At 41.4% G+C, this 16,459-nt stretch overlaps 1 protein-coding gene across 13 annotated transcripts in view; it reads left to right on the top strand.

Moving 5' to 3' along the window:
* The window catches only part of LOC117547272 (calcium/calmodulin-dependent protein kinase type II delta chain), a 115,318-nt gene that overhangs the window by 69,374 nt on the left and 29,485 nt on the right, over nt 1-16,459 (top strand). For 8 of the 13 annotated variants that reach the window (XM_034217868.1, XM_034217865.1, XM_034217866.1 and 5 more), the window contains exons 7-13: nt 1,368-1,470; nt 2,585-2,668; nt 7,619-7,713; nt 8,089-8,211; nt 8,314-8,397; nt 11,555-11,597; nt 13,995-14,032. In XM_034217868.1, coding sequence (XP_034073759.1) covers nt 1,368-1,470; nt 2,585-2,668; nt 7,619-7,713; nt 8,089-8,211; nt 8,314-8,397; nt 11,555-11,597; nt 13,995-14,032 — 570 coding nt within the window. Of the gene's footprint in view, nt 1-1,367; nt 1,471-2,584; nt 2,669-7,618; nt 7,714-8,088; nt 8,212-8,313; nt 8,398-11,554; nt 11,598-13,991; nt 14,033-16,459 lie in introns of all 13 variants that reach the window. The other 5 variants (XM_034217864.1, XM_034217870.1, XM_034217867.1 and 2 more) reach the window with 1 other exon arrangement.

The raw sequence follows: 16,459 nt of genomic DNA, 5'->3' as shown, positions 1-16,459 counted from the left end.
CAAAAACATGATTTATTTTAATAACAAGCAGAATAAAAAAACAAAGGTAACCCACCTTTTTTGGAGGACAATCATTTACTGATGGATTTTACTTTCATTAGTTTTGATAATGTAAACATAATGTATTTGTTGTCTATCGAATGACAACAACAACCTCTTACCTTTTTTTCAGTAGCCCTTTGATAGTTGACAGATTCAGCCACGGTTCATTGAGTAGAACAAATTGACCAAAATCAACTTTAGCTGTTTCAAGTCATTCCCTTGAGAGTTAAGTGACACAGTATGTGAGAGTGAAAGTAGTATAATGAAAATAAGTGAGGGGCCCCTCAGTGTATAGAGCCAAGGTGACCACAGTTTTTAATATAACTTGTTTAATTGTTGCAAAATAAAAGCAGCAGCCTATTTTCTTCCCATTACAGCTCGGTCACCAAAGCGTTTGGCTTCATCAAGGATAACGCTTTTAAATGCCACCAAATGTATTATTCATCCTCTCGGAGTCCTGGAGCTCTGCTGGGGTCTGGCATGAGTCACTGCCCCCCCTCTCCACTAGCAGGGCTCGCACGCCCAATTTCACTGCAGCCGCCTGCGTCTTGTTGAATGATATCCATCCATCCATTGACCCCCCCCCCCCCTCCCTAACATATATTAGTTTATGAGCTCACTCACTTCTTCATGTTGTTTCTCTGTGGACTAGAAATGGCCCTCCTGTCGCTTAAGCCTGCAATAAAACCTCCCAAAATCTATATTTCAGCGGGAAAGAAGTACTGTACTCAGATATTTTACTGAAGTAAAAGTAGAAATACTAGTGTTAACAAGTAGAAGTCCTGAATTTAAAATCTTACTTGAATAAAAGTATTGGCATCAACAAATACTGAAAGTACCAAAAGTAAAAGTGCTTGTTGTGCTTAATGTCCCATAATCATACAGTATATATTAAATTACTGGATTATAATTTTGTATGCAATAATGTGTTCTTTATTCTTTATCCAGCTGCAAGTGGAGCTCCTTTTTAAATACTTAATGTACTACTGCTGAATATTTTACCCATAGCTATATGGCATAGTTTATTTATATTTTGTGTTAGCTAATAATCTGAATCTCTTAAGTAAGTAACTCACTTTGTCAAATAAATGTAGTGGAGTAAGAAGTACAATATTTACCTCCAAATTGAAGTGGAGTAGAAGTATGAAGTAGCATAAAATATAAAACTAAGTAAAGCAAAACTACAGGAAAATCATACTTAAGTGCAATACTTGAGTAAATGTACTTCACTAAATTACACCACTGTACCTCAGTCATGTTTAGCTCATTATGAATTGATATCTCCTTCCTTGGTGAGTAACTGAATGTTGTATCTGTGTTTAAAGCCGGAGAACCTTCTGTTAGCCAGTAAGCTGAAGGGGGCTGCGGTGAAGCTGGCGGACTTCGGCCTGGCCATCGAGGTGCAGGGAGACCAGCAGGCCTGGTTCGGTCAGTACACTCTGTTTCATAAAGGAGGTCTTCATGAACGTTACTGACACTTCATTATTTTTGCATGGTTGTCACTCTTTCTTATTTACAGGCTCATTCACAATAATAGTGTCTGAGCTGGGCTACTCAGAAATGCCATCAAAGGGCATTTGTCCCACATGTTTGCCACAGTGTACTGCAGCCCAAGTTCTGTTATTATCTAATATTTATTATTAATAGTATTAGTATATATAAAATAGTAAAAGTTAAACATTTTGAATGTCATAGATGCGCCCTTAGCATTCGGCCCTGGCACTTAGACAGTTTATTTTGATGAAAGTAAAATCAGTGTAGGATTGTGATGGGATAGTTAAGCTCGGTCATGTTTTGATCCTGTAAAACCAAAATCACACTTTTCTCAGGCATGATTAATTTAGAAATAATGTTTTCCAAAAATAGAAACTACAATGTCTGTAAAATAATTCATCGTAATTATGTTTTTAAATATTGAATGATGTTACTTCCCGATTCCAAGCCCCTTTAAAGATTCATTGCATCCTCAGGGTTTGTTGCTGATGCTCTTATCCAATTTTAGACACTAAAAGTTTAATTCCAATGACAATGGAACATTGATGCACTTTTTTCTCTTTCCCAGCTGATGAGAAAAGTAAAGGCAGCGATGAAGATGTTTGTCCTACTTTGGTTTTTTCGATAAACTGCAAAATCAAATAAATATCTTCATGTGCCATTTTAGGATTAAAGTTCTGCCTGTCCGAAGAGACGAGGTGTGCTATTGCTCTCGGCTCTGGATTGAATATCTGTCACTTCTATTTCTCCCCCCGGTATCCCCTGTAGAATAGAGAAATAATTGTTCTGTTCCCCTGCTCCCATCTGGAACCAGTTCATATTGTGTTCTGACTTTAGTTCTACACGCACTACATTTCTGCTGATACTTTGAGGCTTTTTTAAAAGTAGGCTGAATTTGGATGTTCATGAGCAAAACTGCTACATGATTTTCTTAGGAGCTTGTTAACCTCGGCTCATAAACGTTATGGGACCACTGATCCTTAGCTACTAGAAAAAAGTGTATTGACAGGGGTGATCTGAAAGGTGTCTGTGTGTGCTTGTGTTTCAGGTTTTGCCGGTACACCAGGCTACCTGTCTCCAGAGGTGCTGAGGAAAGATCCGTACGGCATGCCAGTAGACATGTGGGCCTGTGGTAAGTAATAGGGCCCTATTACACTTTGGGCTCTGGTTTCAGACAGTGTTGCAGCAGAAAAGAGCTATTTGAACATAAAGCATGGAGACATGTCACAATAGAGACACTACATATAAGTTTGAACCTGAAAAGGAACATGATAGGGCCCCTTTAACTGTTGGTGTGATAAACCTCGGTAGCCTTATTCAGCAGGCACTTGTAATTTCAGTAATTGCTCGAAAAAAACACCATGGCAGGAGATAGCCATTCAGATTAAAGGGACTGCCAGCAAAAAGATAGGCTCTTAACGAGAAGGATCTTACATGTATGATAACTGGCTACAGTATTTATGAACAGTATCAGGAATGTTATATATATATAGTTTGTATTCTGAATGTCCATGATCATCTATGAAATGGCATGTAATGTCTCCTGATTGTCTCACAAATGTTAACCCATCTGTTTGGATTGTACCAATAATAAAAATAATAATAATAATAATAATTAAAGCTGCAAGCAGCGTTGAGCGGGTCTTCGACGTTCCGCAGGCTGTTGTCCGCACGTCGACGTGTGTAGGTGTCTCGAGGACTGAGCCGTTGGCAAACGTGGGAAGTTTCAGGCCGATCGGACAATGTCTTTGAGTTACAGCAGTAACACAAACGATTTTGTTTAATGACGGGCGATCTGTGTCCATGGCAACGGCATTTGATGACACCCCATAATACGCCTAGATGTGTTGAGGGCTGCATCGTTATCAAACCGGTGAAGTTTTGTGCCGTTTGGAGCATGTTAACTGGATTTATGAGAAAACCATGTTTCAAGGCGACCATTTTATTACCATAGCAACGATATTTGAAGAAATCTCAAAAGTTACACATATATGTCTCGAGGGCTTGACGGTTAGCACACGTGAAGTTTGAACAATTTTTTACCATTTACACAGGAGTTCTAGCAATATCGTGCTTAACGGCGAGGGATGTGTTGCCATGGCAACAGCTTTTAAGGAAAACTCACTATTGTCATATTGAGGTGTTGAGGGCCGGACCATTAACTGTAATTTGAAGTCTGGTGCAGTTTGGACGATTTTCCATTGAATTACGACAACACCAGGTTTAATTGCGAGGGATGCGTTGCCATGGCAACGGCATATGATGACATCCCATAATTGACGTAGTGCTGTTGAGGGCCGGACTAGGAGCCATCATATGAAGTCTGGTGGCGTTTGGAAGATTTTCCATTGAAATACAACAACACCAGGTTATTTGGCGAGGGAGGCGTTGCCATGGCAACAGCATATGATGACATCCCATAATTTGCGTAGAGCTGTTGAGGGCCGGATTAGGAGCCATCATATGAAGTCTGGTGGCGTTTGGAAGATTTTCCATTGAATTAGGAGAACACCGTGTTTCATGGCGAGGGATGCGTTGTCATGGAAACGACACATGATGATATCCCATAATTGGCGGAGAGCTGTTGAGGGCCGGACCATTAATGATAGTTTGAAGTCTGGTGCTGTTTGGGCCATTTTCCATTCCACGTGACTGGGCTCACGCGGCCTATCAGCCGTCATGATTTCCGAACCTTTTCTGTGCTTTTGCCGGTCGATTTCCCTGTTTTGGGGTGTTTTTCGCAGGTTTATCGGTCGCTGCGCGACCGATTTCAATAGGGTCTTCGCCGACCTAGGTCTCAGACCCTAATAATATCTCGGCAGAACTTTCTTCATATTGGCGGTGTTAAAATCCCCGGCCACAATGAAAGCCGCCTCTGGCCGCGAAGTCTCTGTCCTGCCAATCACTCCAAACAGCTGACCTAATGCTGTGTTGTTGTCAGTGTGTGGCGGAATGTACACTGCTGTAATCAGAACCTATGAAAATGATCTTGGCAGATGAAAAGCCCTGCATCTGATCATGAGGTGTCCGATCCTGGACGAAATATAGAGAAGCCGTCTGGAACGAGAGTCTGGGATAGCGGATTTGAGCCAAGTCTCCGTGAAAATGATCACGTTCAGTTCTTAATGTCCCATTGAAAAGCAATCCGGCTTCTGAGTTCATCCAGTTTATTCTCAATTGACTGAACATTAGCCAGAAGAATACTCAGAAGAAGGGGTCGGTTTTCTCGCTTCCTCAGTCTCACTAGCAGCCCGGCCCGGGGCCCTCGCTTTGTCTTTTTGCTGTTATTTATTTGTAACAGTAGTGCACGTTTTGGTACGAAAATAAGGAACTCTAACATTTGGAATCATTAACTGTATTACACAGTTACAAACAAACCACAAACAGTAACAGTCAGATGGCCATATTATCTATAATGGCTGATGTCAAACAAAAAGGTTAAATAAGCTGTAAAACTAAAAAGAATGTCTTGAAAATATTAAAATAAATAAGTGTTTCAATCACAATCAATAAAAGCAATACAGAACTGTATAACATCTCCTGATGTCTAAATATAAAATAAATACAATGATAAATATAAAACAAAATACAATTTGTAGCTTTAGGAGCAATGTCTAACATGTGTAATTAACTTGTGAGTGTGTGAGGCCATTATGCCTAAATAAAGGTACTCAAGCTTTACTCTATTTTCAAGTTGTTCTTCAGAAAGATGAGTTTGTCTACGTTGTCAGTAGTGAGGGCAGATCTGTTGGCGGTAACTATGTCACCTGCCGTCGAGAAAACCCTCTCTGGGGACTGAGACTGACTCGGATGTGATTGAGCATGTTTGACGTGTTACCACTAGCATACCGCACCGCTGTCGAACAACGCCGACACACGGTCCTCGTCCGATCCACAACTCGCACCCCATCATTGCTGTAGTCCACAGGGAACCCGAAATGTTCCCACACAGCTGATTTAAAAGAAGCAGGTGGGTCTTCTAGCTCCTGTGTGTTGTGTGAACTCGCCATAGATACTAACCTTTCTTCTTCTTATTGTGTTCGTTTTGTTGTGTTTTGTTCTTCATTTGTTATTTACGGGCGGCTGGCTTTTAGTCTCAATACCGCCCCCTGGATTATATATAGTGTAATACTGCCCTGAATGACAGACTTTTTTCCCACTCGTAAAAAAAGGCGTATTCGCCGTGTGACTGCATGTGCCGAACCGTGACGTCCAAACTGTGACGGTACGGGACAAATACGGATACCGTTACACCCCTAGTGTGTATGGGAGAGCTCGTTAAGACTTATGATGCGTTAACACTGGCGATGCGTTAACACTGGCGATTTTTGGGGGCGGCACGATTACATGTAAAATCAATGCAAAGACGCGGACAGATGCAAATTTGCTCCAGCGGCGCGATTGACGCAAATGCCGCGATGCGATTGAGGCAATCGAAGGGGGCCGCGACAACCGCTGGAGTTCAATTTGTTCAACTCGAGCGTCAAATTCGCGTGACGTTCGCGCGGTAGCCAATCATTTAACATTTTCTCTTCTTCTTATGTTAGTAGGACCCACTTTAAAGTGGACCTATCATGCTATATTTGAAACATATATTGTAGGGCCATACCTATATAAAACATGTCTTTGAAGTTCTTTTTTTCAAAATACCAAACAGATCATGCATTTTAGACATGCCTCATTTCGCTCTATTTGCTCTATTCCAGCCCTGTTTTTGCAAGGACTGATTTTGTGACGTAGCTTTAATGCAAATGAGCTGCAGCTGACCACGCCCCCCTGCAGGAGAGGAGCGGGGGGCGAGGCAAGGCCCAGGCACGAGCGTATGCGAATTTGGAAAACGTATGCTAATATTGTTCATGAAAATAAATACTGGTGTATATGGTTTTATGCAATCTTTTATTTCTATTATATTATATACTACACAGCAATGGCATAACACACCCATTTGTTGATAACACACACAACCTTTTGCTTTTGAAATCTGCATATACTTTACCCATCATGAATAATCATGACACATTTTATATAAACTGTCGGAACTTTATTGTCAAAATCAACGGTTCATTGAACCCATACAAAATACAGTACGCAGCTTCGGTGGGTCAGTCTGACATGCAGAATCTATCATCGATCATCACAGGTTTTCCGCTGGTAGTATGTGAGGTGCTGGCCCGTATAGGAGAAACATAGTTAGAACAAAATCATCTCAATTTAGTATTCAGGATGAGAAAATACTATTTGGATAAATATAGTCTGAAATCCCAAAAGATGGGGGCTAACGCTGTCTATTTAGCAAAGCTGATGTGTTGGAGAGGAGCTGAGCTCATTAGACAGACTGTAATGAGTGCTAGCCGCTAATTAGCCAAGTCCCATCAACAGAGCTGTGCAGCGTTGTGTTGTTCCCCCCCTCCTTGCAACAATTGCGCACACATACACACACTGTTGTATCCTAACAGTCGTGCACACACACACATATGTATATTCATGTGCGCAAACAAGTAATAAAGACTGCTGAATCACATCACGTCTCATCTACAAGCTACAAGCTACGTAGTAGAGATAACTTTATCAGGAAAAACACCGCTAACTAAAAAGGAATGCAAATATTAACATGGAAAAACGTACAGCTTCCAAATTGGATGTGTCCTGGTCCCGGATGGTTGGTATTGATCCAGTTTTTAGCCTTAGATTGGAAGCATATCCTCTTTTCACTTGAGGGAAGTTGATAAACATGGCCGAGGTAAAATGTTTAGAACACAGAAGCAGACATTTGCCGAGGTGTTCTGATAGGTGGAGCGTTGCCCATGTAGGCGGAGCGTCACCGCCCACTATTCCGGGCTGACGTCGGGTCCGATGGAATCTGTATCCGCTCGTTGTAGCCCCGTTTTTGATTTGGGTACGGAGGAAAAGAGAGAGGGTTGTATTTTCTGACACTTGGTGAGTTCCCTGACACACCGGGGACACATATTCATGAATAAAAGACGTACAAAAGTGCATTTTGCTTGATCGGTCCCCTTTAAGTAAAGCAAATACATAAAACTAAACTGTTTTGGTTCTTGGTGTTTTGTGTGTGTTTGTGCAGGTGTGATCCTCTACATCCTCCTGGTTGGATATCCTCCATTCTGGGATGAGGACCAGCACAGACTCTACCAACAGATTAAAGCTGGAGCTTATGATGTGAGTTTCGTCCTGACACTAGGGCTGCTCAATTATCGCGATTACGATTATGGCTTGCAACGATTACGAAAACAACGTAATCGAAATAAAACGATTATTATTATTACTTTTGTTGTGTCCCCGTTTAGTTTGTTGCATCATTGATGCAAGAACATACGTACACACACACACACACACCTGAGCACACAGATGACATCATACAATGCAGGTGTTTAATGTAATAATGTAAAAAGGCTTGGATGTTTTATGAGGGCATGCATTCAACACTTTTGCCAAGCTTCAAGGACACATGCAGTGCCTCTGTATCTGATGCATGTTGACTCTGCAGTGGTTGGTGGGCCATTGTAACTGGTTTGTGTGATGTCATTCCCCCAGTTCCCCTCTCCTGAGTGGGACACAGTGACTCCAGAGGCCAAAGACCTGATCAACAAGATGCTGACCATCAACCCCGCCAAGAGAGTGACAGCCACAGACGCACTCAAACACCCCTGGATCTGCGTAGGTGTCACACACAAACACATTTCATATCTTGGGTCAACACTAAAAGCATGACTGTGAACACGCCTTATTCCATCACACTCCTGTCCCTGTTTTTCACAGCAACGCTCCACTGTGGCGTCCATGATGCACAGACAGGAGACTGTGGAGTGCCTGAAGAAGTTCAATGCTAGGAGGAAACTTAAGGTGAGTGAGCTCTCACTGGGAAAAATGCCGTTTCAAAAACAAGTACAAAAATGTACTGTTTGCTTGTAATAAGGAAAAGATTTCTTGAATTAAGATTGGATATTTAGAACATACATCTTGTATTTTGAATTATATTTACCAGAATCAGGAAATGCCGCAAATGCTCAAAAGTGTTCTGTTTTCTGATGTTAGTGGGTGATTTTCCAATGGAAATGTGAAAATGGTTTAATCTGAGATACAACTTTGAGTCTTTGACTCAATTAGATACTTTAGATTAGGGGTTGGCAACAGGCGGACCGCGGTCCGGACCCAGACACCGACCTATACGGACCCGGACCTATAATCAATACATTAATAGGGGATTTCAATTTTGACGGGGCGATTCTATTTTAACCGCCGCCAACAGGGGGTGAAAGAGACGAGTGAGCGATACAGGGAGAGAAACACAGAAGAAGAGACGAGTGAGAGATACAGGGAGAGAAACAAGAAGAAGAGACGAGTGAGAGATACAGGGAGAGAAACACAGAAGAAGAGACGAGTGAGAGATACAGGGAGAGAAACAAGAAGAAGAGACGAGTGAGAGATACAGGGAGAGAAACAAGAAGAAGAGACGAGTGAGAGATACAGGGAGAGAAACACAGAAGAAGAGACGAGTGAGAGATACAGGGAGAGAAACACAGAAGAGACGAGGGAGCGGCAAAGACGAGAGGAAAGTGAGTGAAGAGAATAATTAGCGATAAAGGGAGAGAAGCGGAGAGGAGAGTGAACAGGCGTGTTAACGGCAGGGAGAGACACATAATGACACATGGCGCTCTCCAAGAAGAGGAAAGAGGAAAGTGGACAGTGAGAACAGAGCTTTCAACCCTGAGTGGACTCATTCATGTTCATCCTGCCCACTGGGAGCACAGAGCCAGTGTGTCTCATTTGTTCAGAGACCGTGGCGCTCATTAGAAGTGCCAAAACGCCACTATGAGGCAAAACACTAAGTGTTTGACCAAACATTCCCTCTCAAGTCAGAACTGAGCTCACAAAAAAGAAGCAGTCTCAGAGCCCGATATGATCAGTCCACCAGGATCAATTAAAACTAAATATGGTTCCAGGGCAGGCTAACCGAGGCTAACCAATGAGCTAACCGAGACTAACCAATGAGCACCTGCATGTGTGTATGAGAATGGCCCTGACACCATTTCAGCCCAGATCTAAACTCCTGGCAGGACAAGCTCCAGCTCAATTCTCGCACTGAATTTAAACAAAGTGAGTGAGGGACTGCAATATAAGAGGGAAAGAAAGAGAAACTTTAAAACTGTTCAATTGTTATGATGTGTAAAGACTGATATGTTCTATAATCGTCTGAAACTGTTAAGTCATGATGTGAAACGGTTAACAAAGAAAAAGGGAAACTCAAGCTGCTGCTACACTTTATTTTATTTATCTAAAATTAAGCACTTTTAAGATGCACACATTTTCAAAAGCTATTTTATTTATTTTTTCTATTTTATTTGTAAATGCAGCCCGAGAGGAACATTACACATATCCACAGTATTTACTGTATATCTGTATAGTTCAATGTTAATTGACAATAAATATTGTTGTTTATGAATTGTACTTTCCATGCAGACATTGATAAAGCTACAGGCTACTTGTATATATCACATAAAGCACATTAATTCATAAAGCAAGTTAGACATTTTGAAGTTCCGGACCTTTGCATGGGGAGATTTTCTCTAACTGGAACTCTTTGAATTTTAGTTGAATACCCCTGCTTTTAGATGCAGTGTCTAAAATCAAGACCCTACATCACTGCTGCTTACTTCCTAAATTACTAGATCTTATATCAAGTGTAAAGACATATTCTGACTTGATATTACACAAAAGTACTTGGCAAGACTTCGAGTTCTCGCAGTGCTCAAGTTTTCAAAAAGAAATATGCTAAATCCAGTTATAGGCAAGTTTATTTATATAGAAGCTTTCAACACAAGACAATTCAAAGTGCTTTACTAAGATGGAGCATTAAAGGTCCCATGTCATGGCCATTTCTACTGATCATAATTCCATTGTAATTCCAGATTTACATTGTGCAATTTTCCAAACTCACATTGGTTTTCTCATACAGCATATCTCTTCTTCTCATATGTATCTATTCACTGAATGTCCCTCTCTGTCCTAAACGCCTTGTTGGAGCTCCCCCCTCCCTCCCTGTGAGCCCAGTGTGCTCGCCCACTGGCTCGCTACTGCAAGGCTCCACTAGCACCCGCATCACCCCCAAACGCGGCGCGCCACTGTTTCGCTGCGCTGCGAGGCTCCACTAGCACCCCCCCCCCCCAGCGCGTCACATTTTTGCTGCTAAAAGAGTGTGTGTGTGTGTGTGTGTGTGAGGAGGTCCACGGTTCATTTGGACCAATGGGTCCATTTGGGTATGGGCACGTCACTATAGCCAGGAAGTATAAAATGGAAAAAAATAAATGTCCAACGAGGCGTTCTGGGGCAGCACAGACAGGTCTTTTCTGTGTTAGAGTTGTACTCGCTACAGGGTGCACTTTGAGGGGTTGTGGCTCTGCAGACCGTTTACATGCAGAAAAAGCTTCATAACACAAGGGGACGGGTAATAACCGGAAAAGCATGACATGGGACCTTTAAGAAATAGTGTAGCGGAAAACGATATATAAAATGGCATTTAAAAACAGTCATTAAAAAGCAAGACAATAAAATAAATATAAAACAAGATAATACAAAAAATACATGAATAATAGTTAGAGTGCAGTGTGAGATATGAATAGTTCGATTAAAAGCAACAATAAAAGTCTGCAGCCTGGATTTAAAAGGACCTGTGGGATTCTGGGAGTTTGTTCCAGATGTTTGGAGCATAATAACTGAACTTCTCCATGTTTAGTTCTGACTCTGGGGACAGAAAGCAGACCAGAAGACCTGAGAGATCTGGATGGTTCATCATTTAGCAGGAGATCAGACATTTACTAAACCATTCAAAGCTTTATAAACCAGCAGCAGTATTTTGAAATCAGTTATTTGACAGACAGGAAGCCAGTGTAAAGACTTCAGAACAGGACTGATCCACTTTCTTAATGTTAGTGAGTTCTAGACATACTTAACCTTCAAGCCAATCCAAACAGAGCTTCTCTAATGTCCCGCCTCTCTGCAGGGTGCCATTCTGACTACGATGCTGGCCACTCGCAACTTCTCAGGTAAGACTGAACCAGTGTGGACCAGCCTGAAACATGGCTCCCTTCAATGTCAAAGCTAGAGGTTTTTGACAAGTTTTACTTTATAGTAATTCATGTAGGTCTTCTTTAGATGCTGTCCTTTTGATGGCAGCTTTGATTCCATTCTGATGGCCTTCAGCCTGTCCTCCTTTTTCACTGAAATACATACTGAAGTATGCAGATTGATTCAGAGCCATCTTCTGGTCCCTCTAAAGGGCAAAATGTTCAAACTGAATTCAACAATATTGAAGTTTATCTGACAAATGACAATAACGTTTGTTTCATTCACATCCATTATATTTTTCTAAACTGTCACTATTATGACCTTTAGTGTGTTTCTGTTTCCCTTCCTTCCCTCTCGGTTGGTAACTCATGTGATAGGTAAGAGTTATTCTTAAAGACTAATAGAGCTCTATTATCTTAAAGATATTTGATGTCAATACAGTCAATCAGTTACTAAACATACATCTTCCACAAATCAATCCTACTGATAACAACACCTCACCGCCTTGGAGAATGCACCAAACCCCCCAACCAACCAACCAACCCCCCCCCCTAAACTAAACCGAAAAAACTGAAACGTTGACTTTAGTTGAATGTATCAACAGATTACACAATATAGTATTAGGTTAGATCAGGGGTGCCCAACCAGTCGATCGCGAGATGTGTCTAAAAATAGAACAACAACATTCTGTTTTATTGTTAATGTCCTATAACATAATCTTCCTGTGCCAGAATAATGCACTTGAACGCATCAAAGCTTTGTGATTGGCCGGCGTGACCCAATGTGTCGGGGCGTGGCTGGTGGGCAGTGCACTAGTTCGCTGACGTTGTCCGTGTCAACTGGAGTGACAGTCCGCACACACACAAGACCGCAATTATGGCAGAAGCAAAACATATATAATTTTCACTCCGAGTGGGAGGATGATTATTTTTGTATCTATTCCAATTCAAAGTCCATCTGTCTCATCTGCAATGCGAGCGTGGCTTTATCGAAGAAGGGTAATTTAGGAGCGGCATTTCAAAACAGTGCACAAACGCTACGAGACGGAATTCCCTCCTAATTCTGCCCTACGCTCCAAAAGGGGAGGGGCCTGAAAGGACAGCTAAATGCACAGCAGTCCATTTTCACCAGGCCCAACAACAAGAGCAAGGCTGCTACCAGAGCATCTTATCGTGTCAGTCACGTTCTTGAGAAACACATGAAGTCTTTCAAAGACGGCGAAGTTATGAAAGAAGCATTCCTGGAGGCTGCCGATGCATAAAAATAACAGAAGCATTTCAACAGGTTTTTGATATAATAAAAACTCAAGTTAGATATCGTTATTAATCAGCTGTAAGTTTTAGTTTGTTTGAACTTATTCATTATAATTATTGTACAAAATGGTATAAGAATGCAAACATTAAGATCTGTTCTGTTTAAATTGATTATAGTCTATCATCAATTCAGGTTAAGAAACTAGTGTTGCTGGCATCCTATTTTAAAGGCATTTCTTTTTATACTCTACTAAAATGCAACAAAAAAAGGTTTTGATTATATTCCTGTGTAGCTTCAGATCTGAGTTGTTTTATTAGTAAGCCTAATTTATACTTTTGTAGCAACACTATTTTTATATAATGGCAAAGAAAGGGTTCAGAGTATTTTCTTTTGTTCCTGTGTCATATGTGGCAGCACTGTTCAATGTTTCTTGAAAACATTACCCACTGTAGTACGTGACGTGTGAATAAACTCCAACTCTGTATCAACAACACTGTTGTGTAACTTCAGTTAAATACTTGTGTGTAGATTAGAAAGAGGTAAGATAAAGGATCTCAAGTATTCATCGTTCAAAGGTCAGTTTTATACAAGTAGAAGTGTGTATTTACCTGGTACCTCTATTTGGACTGGTAGATCTCGGCAGACTGGCAACTTTAAAAGTAGCTCTCGGTTCAAAAAAGTTTGGGCACCCCTGGGTTAGATGAAAGCAAACATATTAAGTTGGATTAAAAACATTAGGTTCAACTGAATATGATTATTATACTAACCTAATATGTGCAATCTGTTGAAATAATACATTTAACTAAAGTCGACCACTACAGTGTACTTACAAAGCATGGCTGTTTGTGTAGTATTTTTTTAGATAAAACTTTTACATGCTAGAGTGAAAATGGGAGGAGAAAGTGAAGGCAAACCACTCTGATGGATGTTATTGCATGTCCCAGGTTAATGATTCACTCAGTTTATTTATCGCCTGCTTTAATTTACATTTTTCTCTTCTGAGTCTTATTTTAGTACGACCCACTTTAAGTTTGCTAGTTTTTTGTCTAAGGGTAATATTATGTGAATATGTGTTAATTCCATCTGTTTTCCTTGCATTGTTTTCTATTTTTCCACAGCAGCCAAGAGCCTGCTGAACAAAAAAGCAGATGGAGTCAAAGTAAGTTCAGCTTCCCTTTCCACACTTTCTAAATGACAAAGCTAACGTGTGTTTCAGACACGTTTCACACACAGCTCTGCCTCTCAGAGTTCTCTGATACACAGCTGTGGGTCCTGACCTCAGGCCACACTGCTCCAGCAAAAACAGGAGCTGGAGTTTCCTCTGTGAGCAAATCTTTCCTGAGTGGGTGTGACGCATGTTTTCCCCCCTCTGCATTGTCAATCTGTGTGAGAGGAGGAGGATCTTCTGTGTGAGCAGGAAACTGCTGGAAACTAATAACCCATGATTAAATGATGATCGGAGGCATTATCTCTGTCATTCTTCATTTATCAATCGTGTGTGTGTGTGTGTGTGTGTGTGTGTGTGTGTGTGTGTGTGTGTGTGTGTGTGTGTGTGTGTGTGTGTGTGTGTGTGTGTGTGTGTGTGTGTGTGTGTGTGTGTGTGTGTGTGTGTGTGTGTGTGTGTGTGTGTGTGTGTGTGTGTGTGTGTGTGTGTGTTGTGTGTGTGTGTGTGTGTGTGTGTTGTGTTGTGTGTTGTGTGTTGTGTGTGTGTGTGTGTGTGTAGTGTGTGTGGTGGTGTGTGTGTGTGTGGTGTGTGTGTGTGTGTGTGGTGTGTGTGTGTGTGTGTGTGTGTGTGTGTGTGTGTGTGTTGTGTGTGTGTGTGTTGTGTGTGTGTGTGTGTGGTGCTGGTTTCGCGCCTTGTCGAACCTCTCGTAACAGCATTCCTAAAGAGTCCAAAGACAATCTGATTAATGCAGATTGTGCAGGGCACATTATCTGCACCGTTATTGGCTTCAGTGCATCTAAATGTTCTGTTATGGCGCATTTCCACTGCAGGGCCTCGCTCGGCTCAGTACGGTATAGTTAGGACTAGCTCACTTTATGCTGCGTTTCCATTGCGTCTGTGTCATGGCGAATACAGTAGCTGGTTTATTTATGTCCGTAGGCCGTTGTTGTGAGTGTGGACGGTCGGAGCATATACTGCGTTAGCTTATCCGATCTCCATTCAGAAAATACGCATTTTAAAAGGTGTTTCGCCTGCCGTCTGTCTGCAGACTTGTCAAAGCATTAACTCATGGTTTTTACTAGGGATGGGAACGATTAATCGAATATTCTAAATTATTCAGGTATTCGAATATGAGTTAAGAATATTTTTCTAAATTTTTTTTTTTTTTTATAAAACATTTTTTGGGAGTGATGCATAAGTTGATTACATATTATCAAATTGAATAATTCAATGTGTATATATATATATATATATATTTATCAAATTGAATAATTCAATGTGTATATATATATATATATATATATATAAGACTGTGCCATAGCTAAATGTGTTGACGTCTAAAGGTGTGTTTTGCTCCGCTCACCGGTCCCTCACAGCGGGCAGAGCTGCTGATCTCTCTCTCTCGTGTCCGGTTATACTTCACTCGCGTTTATGTCCAAATCCATCAGATCTAGCTAGTTCTAGCCAATGATATGGCTCCCGACACGCAGACTCAAACCTCATCTTAGGCCCAAATATGGCGCAAATGAGCTCCGCAGCCGTTGCGAGGTTCCGGCGCCAACAGTTCATGAGCGTGCTCCCCCGCCCCCTGTCAACACTCGCGACACATGGCCAGCCTAAACAACAATAAGCGCTGCTTGGCAACCGTGTGTGGTGGAAAAGTGCATAGACATTTTGACAGGAGAGATTTAGTTTTGCCGGTATTCAACATTCATAGTCCGGTAATTATTTACACTCTAAGAAGAGTCCTACACAACAGACATGGCGTCAAAAAGGAGTAATGTGTGGAAATATTTCGACCAGGTTAGTGAGTGCGGCGGTGTAGAGGTCAAACTATGCCAAATTAAACTTGTATATGTTGACAGAGTCACAGGTATAGCAATAAACTGGTCATGACGACGAGGTCTTCTTTAGCCTTAACTGGCGTGTTTTATTTTCATATGTGCATTGCACCACTTAACCTGCTCTCCATGAGAGCTAGAGAGAGAGAGAGCTAGAAGGGGAGGGAACAATCCCTTATATCTGATACCTGACGTCAGCTACACTAGCTGCGCCTCCTTACGCCTATAGCGCCCTCTTACTGTGGAACAGTTATAGTGCAGTTACATGCAGACATATTAATACTTACACTTAACACTCCCACTTATGAATGACGTGTATACTGTACAACTTTTCCAAGAAAAATAACAGTTCAAAACATCAAAAGAACATGGCAGTCAATATTACATAATAGGCAATATTTTACACACCGAACATTTTTTCAATTTCAGTTTGGAGACAGGCTTGGTCATAGCGTCTGCAACCATGTCATCTGTAGGACAGTAAACCAGTGTCATCTTTTCTTCTCTGATGACAGACCTAATGAAGTGATATTCAATTAGACATGCATGAAGCATCTCGTTCCAATTTCGCCCAGACTGT

Source organism: Gymnodraco acuticeps, unplaced genomic scaffold, assembly GCF_902827175.1.
Source record: "Gymnodraco acuticeps unplaced genomic scaffold, fGymAcu1.1, whole genome shotgun sequence".
In the NCBI taxonomy this organism is placed as follows: Eukaryota; Metazoa; Chordata; class Actinopteri; order Perciformes; family Bathydraconidae; genus Gymnodraco; species Gymnodraco acuticeps.
This window is presented reverse-complemented; position numbering and strand designations above follow the sequence as displayed.